At 34.8% G+C, this 7,921-nt stretch overlaps 1 protein-coding gene across 3 annotated transcripts; it reads right to left on the reverse strand.

Moving 5' to 3' along the window:
• Positions 1-4,469: 4,469 nt before the first annotated feature.
• On the reverse strand, positions 4,470-7,285 carry LOC110111339 (F-box/kelch-repeat protein At1g22040). 3 transcript variants are annotated; one of them, XM_020843153.2, is made up of 2 exons: positions 7,127-7,285; positions 4,470-6,485 (listed from the first exon to the last, which is right to left on the reverse strand). In XM_020843153.2, exon 2 carries the CDS (start codon positions 6,358-6,360, stop codon positions 4,930-4,932), a length of 1,431 nt encoding a protein of 476 aa, XP_020698812.1. In that variant the 5' UTR covers positions 6,361-6,485; positions 7,127-7,285; the 3' UTR covers positions 4,470-4,929. The 3 variants fall into 3 exon arrangements, with proteins under 3 accessions (XP_020698812.1, XP_020698816.1, XP_020698814.1); XM_020843157.2 differs by having other exon boundaries at positions 4,470-6,546; positions 7,127-7,281; XM_020843155.2 differs by having other exon boundaries at positions 4,470-6,601; positions 7,127-7,281.
• Between the last annotated feature and the right edge of the window lie 636 nt (positions 7,286-7,921).

Consider the following 7,921-nt stretch of genomic DNA (forward strand, 5'->3'; position numbering starts at 1 on the left):
TTTCTGACCCCAGTATCCTGCCGACTACGGTCCACCCGGCCTCCGTCGCCTACTACGGTCACTCCGACCTCCATCACAGGACAACGGTCTTTCTGACCCCAATCTCCTGTCGACTACGATCCTTCTGACCTCCGTCGCCTACTATGGTCCGTCCGACCTCCATCAACAGACAAAGGTCTTTCTGACCCCGGTCTCCTGCCGACTACGGTCCACCCGACCTCCGTCGCCTACTACGGTCACTCCGACCTCCATCACAAGACAACGGTCTTTCTGACCCCAGTCTCCTATCGACTACGGTCCTTCCGACCTCCGTCGCCTACTATGGTCCGTCTGACCTCCATCAACAGACAACGGTCTTTCTGACCCCGGACTACGGTCCTTCCGACCTCCGTCGCCTACTATGGTCCTTCCGACCTCCATTAACAAACAATGGTCTTTCTAACCCCGGTCTCCTACCGACTACGGTCCTTCCGACCAAACAAACATGTATATGTAACTCCTACCATGTAATGCAATATATATGATGTATATTTGCTACATCAATACAAGGCCTTCTCCAAAAGAAGGGCCTCATTTGTAATCGACTGCAAATATTAGTAGATTCATTCAAACTGGGCTAGGCCCCGTGGTTTTTTCCCCTATTCAAGGGTTTTCCACTTAAAAACTCTGGTGTCTCTTATGAATGTTTCACCCCCTCTCTTATCTGCTTGTGTGCTGGATTTTCGTAAAATTTTAAGACGTTAAATCATATATTTCTCTACCGCCGCGAATATTCCAGGACGCAACAATTCTCATTCATGAATTATGGCGCTAATTTCAGATCTTAAAATATCTAAAAATTTAGCCTACGAATTTCGGAAATTCTTTCAGATATTATTTGAATCCATTTTTAATATAATTATAATTGAGATAGGGAAGGAATTGAAGCAAAACAAATAATACAATTTATTCTTAGAACAAAATTTAAATGAGTTTAAATAAACCATATAGAATTATAATTGAAATTTTTTCAAAACTATTTTAGAGATTAGATATCATACAAATTTTGTTTTCTTATAGACAAAACGTGAAAAGGTTGGAGTTGCTCCAGTAGAAGATAAGATTAGAGAGAGTCGTCTTAGATGGTTTGGTCATATAAAACGGCAGCCTTTCGATGACCCGGTTAGGAGAACAGATGTATTAGATTTGACTTATGTTAAGAAAAGTAGGGGTAGACCTAAAAAGACTTGGTTAGAAAATATTAGAAATGACCTTTCTTTATTAGATTTAAACGAGAATTTGACTTTTAATAGAACACAATGAAGAAAAAGGATTCATGTAGCCGACCCACGTAGTGGGATAAAGACTTATTGTTGTTGTATAGACAAAATAAATGCCTAATGACACTAATCAACGATTGCTCAATTCTAAATTCATTAAGGTACTCAAATATCTAAACAAATATAACATTATCAAAGACGTTCTATTAGAGCCATCGATTTGAAATTCCAAATTTTTGGTAGAATGGCTAGAATTTTCTCTTTGAAAAAAAAAAAAATATATATATATATATACAAACACATGCCCAAAGCCAGACCAACCCAAAGTATATCAGAAGAAAAGGAACCAATCTCCAAAAAAAGGACAATCAATGACGAAGGCAAAGAAATCAACCAACTCGACTCAGTAATTATAAATATAAATATATTATATTTCTATCTATTCAAGGAGAGCTTTCGGTATGGAGGATTCTCTAATTTAAGAAATTCCTTATCTTTAATCATCACTTGGAAGTTCAACTGGTCATCTTTAGGATTCGCCTCTTACGACTTATTTTTAACTATTCTTGATCAACCAACTTTCCTTTCAACTATGGGTGTTAATGTAAGGATTTATATGAGACATTTTTTTTTCACTGTTATTTTAATATATATTTTAAACCGTAAGAAGGATGTTCCAAACGAAATCTCAATTGGGAACGTTTCGGATATTCAATTTTGCTGAGAGGAGATTAAAGTTCTAATTAAAAGTGTTTACTTTAATCTCATCTTAGAGGAATAATTTAGTATAGTCTCTAAGGATTTGGATTTTTTTTTTTGTTAAGAGTGAGTAATAGTTATGTATAATTTGCGCTTCATATGATGACTTAAGAAATGCAATGCACAATATTTGTTTATTTTATTTAATTAATAAATTTTGAACTTGAACTCAAAACTTAATTCAACAAATTCAAGCCAGTTCCCAAGCCTATTTAGTTATTATGAAAGAGGAAAAGTAATTATGATTCAAATAATTATTATAATAAAGTGCGGATACCTCATCTACAGAAAAAAGAAAAAAAAAAATTATTTTAATAAAATTACAAAATAATAGAAAACTAAATATAATTAATAAATAATCAATTGATCCAAGAAGTGATATAATTTCTAACTATTTTTTAATAATCTTATACTCCTAAATGCTAATATATTTTAAATATATTTTATATTAATATTTTTTAAACATATTAGCTCATGCGCTAACTATGTTGCACCGATACGGATACAGCTACACGGATACGACACGATACAGATACGGGACATGTCAATTCTTTAAAATACATGATACGGGTACGGCACGGACACGTCATTATAATTTATAAATCATACATAAAAATTAAGAAAACAATCAAAGCATAATATTTGAAATTACCAAAAAAATGACAACAACAACATTTGTAGCCTTGTATCTTATAATATTAAAATATAAATAAGCATTAAATGTCTAGCACAATAACAAAAGCATAAACATAAATTATGGAGCACATGAAGTTTCAACTATTCAATAGAAGTAATGATATAATTATCTTCTTCATTGATTTGTCATTGAACTTCTATAACATCTTCAATAATACCATAGCTTCTAATTCAGGCTCATCAAGTGAAAGATTAATATTTTTTTAATATTTTCATATAATCAAGAAACTCAAATCCATCTTGGAAATGAGAGAATCTTGCTCGCAACCGCGGAAGTAAATACGACACGTCTTTTTTTTTTCTGATTTCTTTTTGTTTTTCAATAGACACGTGTATCCACGCGTATTGGATACGCGTGTCCTTTTGAAATTAAATAGTGTTTTAATTGGATACGGCTTTGACGTATCCGACACGTATCGGTGGAGTATCGGAGGTGTATCCGTGTATCGGATACAGCACGCCTTCATAAATAGGTGCATCGGTGCAACATAGTGCGCTAATAAGTCAACTCGAGATTGGCTCAAACTTGACTAGTTAACTTATCCAGCTCAGCTTACGAGCTATTTATCAAGCCAAAATTGAGATTGACTCATGAGCTATTTATTGAGCTGTCTTGACTCACACCTCTAGTGAAACCTATCAGGATTTTGTTTATGAAAAATAGAGTATTATGCATTTAACATATATTGCTTCTAAATATTCTATCTTATGTTTGAATGCTCTGAAGCATTCATTAATTATTTTTTTTTTTAACCTACACCTAAAATTTAAATGTTTGACTTATTCCAGTTTGGTCAAATGAAATAAAATCAGAAAGCATAGAATAGATCTGCAAAAATCAGCAAAGATATTGAAATGCTCTGAGCATGAACCCTCCGCATTCAACAGCTATCCATAACTCGAAGATTTCCCTCACCTTCTAAAAATTCTTAGAAAAATGAAGTAAATCATGAGTTTTATCAGAAACATCATACAGATTATGCTGTTTGCAGCAGTCAACAACATCTGAGATGTATTTGGTAATGATATTCCATGTTAATATAGCTCTCTGAATCTTACCAACAGTTGAATTCAGGAATGCTTATATAAAATTTAATCATAATTTATTACCTGGAGAAAACTGGTGCTCCGAACAGGCGGATAGCATGAGAGGATTTGCAAAATGACCATGGGAAGGAAAACATACTGTTGCTTTCAGGAGGGCTGATTTCAGGAATTTAATCACCATTCTATAGAGTTCCACAAGGGAAACCTGTTGTTTAGAACGGTGGAGAACATGAGAGCATAAAAAAGAACAATGCAGAGAAAAACCTAGTGTAAACAACAAGAAATATGTGATTAAACAAAGCTTCAACATGCTGTTAATGGTGTATAGCATGAGTAAAGAGATCATTATAGCACATGGACTGAACTAAGACTTCATTTGGGATGGCTTTCTTCTTGTTTTTAAAAACAGCTTTCTAGTACAAAAAGTTTTTTAAATTTGAAATTTTTGTTCTAAAAAATTATTTTAAAAAGCAATACGAAAGATGTCCCAAACGAAGCCTAAATCTCTAGGTTTGATGTCTGCACTAAGTTGCAGCCACATAAATTGAAGGAATGAAAATGCAAAAAAAAAAAAAAAAGAAAAAAAAAAAAAAAAAAAAAAAAAAAAAACTACAAGCTCAACATTCTGTTACAGCTTCCACAGCGCTGGAGCTATTCTTTCCAGCATTCAATCAGAAGAATCATGCAAATAACCAGAGCTCACAAACATTGAGAACATAGAAACATGGAGACGACTATAATATTCACAAGTAACTAATATAAGATTACATCTAACACGCCATAAGAAAAAACCAACACCATTTTTCAAAGTTTCACATCATCTTCTATTTCTATACATAAGTGAAACCAATATCATCCACTAAGTCAACACTCTGGATAGAACAGTACAATTTCCTCTATGAGAACCAACATACGCATCCCTTAGATTTTATGGCAAGATGAACACAAATGATAGATAACTTGGAGCATAAAAAATATATCCTTCCAGCGAACACCTTAATTCTTACTTCAAAGGTATATCTGCACTCTATAAACTCTAATAAAGAGATGTTGCCGAAATTTCTTCAAGAATACCACCTGTAATGCTTTTTCTATAACCAGATGCAAAAAGAACAAGGGAATCTTTAGCTAGTAAAGTTAGGCACTCGTAGCATCATTATCACATAAGCTAAATATCAAGAACAAGGCAGCTGGCTAATTCTGCTACACCGAAATTCTTAGCAGCAATGACCTTCCAAACTTCAGCTTCTGCCTCAGAAGAACTGTGATTTTCAGCAGAGATGCTAGCTCCAGCAGAAGATTCATTTTTTTGCATGCACATTTGCTTTTTCAAATCAGCTTGCAATACTGCAGTCCCGTTATCAACATCTTTAGTGATTAAATGAAGCTTCCCAAAAAGGCCAGCAAGTAAATAAGGAGATTCTGCATCAGTAAAATCATGAACTGGAACCTTGCTAATAACAACTTTCCAGGCATCCTCCTGGTGATCATATATCTTTATCTTACCACTATCCAAGGAGCTAGAAGGTTCCAAAGCATATAACTCACCATTTACAACCACACTCAATTTTGTCCCTGCCTGCCTTGCAGGCCAACCTTCACCCATACCAGCAGGCATGTCCGCCCACGAATCAGTCTCTGGATCGTAGATCTCACCACCAACATCAACAAAAAAGGGCCAAGAGTACAAACTTTGAGGGACACACAACTTTCCTCTGTATGAAGTCATTCCAGTTGCAATGGGCTTCAGCAGTTCAGCTAGGAAAGCAGTAGGCAGAGTCTGAGCTTTCGAGAATGGCATGTTTTTAACTTCTGTCCAGAAACCAGTTTTAGGATCATAGACTTCAGCAGATTGCAAAGGAGTCAAACCCCCGCGGCCTTTACTGACTCCGCCGACAACATAAAGTTTGTTGTTCAGGAGACTGGCCTTACAGAAAGCCCTCCCAGTGGTCATGGAATTCACTTCCTGCCACATATTGACAACAGGATCATATCGCCAAACACATTTCATGGCAAATGCTCTGGAAAAACCACCTAACACATAGAGGCAACCATCGACGGTTCCGATGGCACAGCCACAAAATGGAAGACGTTCCAGGGTATCCCTCCGGCCAAGCCAGCCTCTGATAACATCAGCAATTCTAATGCTGGAGCCCATCACATTCCACATAAGAAATCCAGAAAGCCCCCTCTTAGATTTCTCCTCACATACAAGATTAGGCATGGGTGGCAGCTTCTGCCATTTTCCAGCTAAGGGGTCCAAAGCATGCCAACGGAGCTTATCATCTTCAACCTTTGTCAGAATATAGAGCCACTCTTCTGTTGTTCCGAGCTCCTTTCTAAGCTGATAGATTTCAGCACTAGTTATAGCAGCTTTCCAGCTTCGTGATACCAGCTTCATTCCCAAGTAATAAATCCTAGGTATTCTTGCAAGGATTTGCTGGGAAATTTCATCAGGTAAGCTTGAGATAAGCCTTGGATTATCATTGTTAAAACTTGCTGACAACTTCAGCCTCTTGCTAGAGACCTCAGCCTGAGAAACCTCACAACACAACTTTTCTTGAGATTTGTTAACTGGGAAGCTCAAAAAAGACCCCATCAAAATCCTTAATGACTTGAAAAATAAAATGATAGTTATGCGAACAATTCAAAACTTTTATTGCAATCTCCTCCTTCTCACAAGCAAGTACTTTTTACATCACATGGACCAGCAAAGATCTGAATCTGGCAAGAGGAAGCAGCGAAGGGAGAAGGGAAAGAACACATTCCAATCAATAGATTAGGCCTAAGAATTTTACAAAAAAATTAAAATGATAAAAACTAGATATCCCCAGGTACCCCTGCAGGCCACATAAAATATAATAAATGCAGTAAGAAAGTCGTACTAAATGAAGAACATTCAAGTAAACAATTAAAAACTTTCCACTATCTGTTAAAATAAACATCAATGGATCAATAAAAAGCTTTAAATTTCAAAAAACAGATCTCCTAACTTGAAATTTATAACATTCAGCCTCCAAAATAAGACACAACCAAAGAAAGAAGAAGAGAATCGTAAGCACCCGCCTTTATATCAAGCACATCCGCCATCAAATCACTTGGGATCTACAAAGAAAAGATCCAATTTTAACAAAATCCCAGGCAAACTCGATCCTGTTAAACATACCAAAGAACTGAAAACGATCCTTAAAGCAAGACATCGAAACGCAATTGATTATGAAAAAAGGCTATATTAATACCCGAAAACAAACCCCTAAGTGAAAACAAGATCCAAACCGATAGAAAAAATGAAGCCGGATCAAATTCCGCAATCTGAGGCCAAAAAATAAGAGACTGAAAGTGTAAAAGAAGATCAAAGGCGTTACCTTTAATGGAGAAGAAGCACGCCATGAAATCCAGATTCAGAATCCAGAATAATATTTTAGGGTTTCGTCGCTCACTCTCTTAAACTCAGCTCCAAGATGCTCCCTTTTTCTACACGACGCTCTCTTTATTTTGCAATTTTCGCTCACAATCAGAAAATGTAAAATTTTTTTTAATTAACTGTTGATAAGGCCGATGATGTTGGTGAAGGCAAGTTGACAACGACTTCATTGGCAACGACTGCGTTTGAAATTGGTAACTCGGCGTATGCTTCTCATGCCTTCGGTCCTTTCATTAGGTCTTCTAAACCCTAAATTATTATAAAAATTGCGACAACTAAATTAAAAATAATAATAAAAAAACTAAATTAAAAATATTTTTATAAATTTTAAAGTTTTTAAAAGATTACCATTCATTTCAAAAATTTAAATTTATATTCAGATTAATATAATTTTATGAAAAAAAATATAAAAAAAATATTCTAACAAATTTTTAATAAAAATAAATATTTAAAATTGCTATATCTATTTTAAATAAACATAATTCTATAAATTATACTAATTTTAATTTTAAAATATAAAATGAACAGAATATTCTGATAAATTCAATTACGATTTACTAGTAAGTTGTTCAAACTTGAGAGGAGCAAGCAATTCTTGAATTATGGTTCACAAAATACAATTTTGACGAGCAACTACAATTTCGTTTGGCACGATTTTCTTACTAGTTTTTAAAATAATTTTTAATAAAAAATTTAATTTTGTACTATAAAGTTACTTTAAGGGCATCTCCAACCG

This window comes from Dendrobium catenatum, unplaced genomic scaffold (genome assembly GCF_001605985.2).
Source record: "Dendrobium catenatum unplaced genomic scaffold, ASM160598v2 fragScaff_scaffold_133, whole genome shotgun sequence".
NCBI lineage: Eukaryota > Viridiplantae > Streptophyta > Magnoliopsida > Asparagales > Orchidaceae > Dendrobium > Dendrobium catenatum.

What these genes read in the sequence shown, in the direction of transcription:
- LOC110111339 (XM_020843153.2), bottom strand. Translation starts at nt 6,360, where the DNA reads ATGGGGTCTTTTTTGAGCTTCCCAGTTAACAAATCTCAAGAAAAGTTG.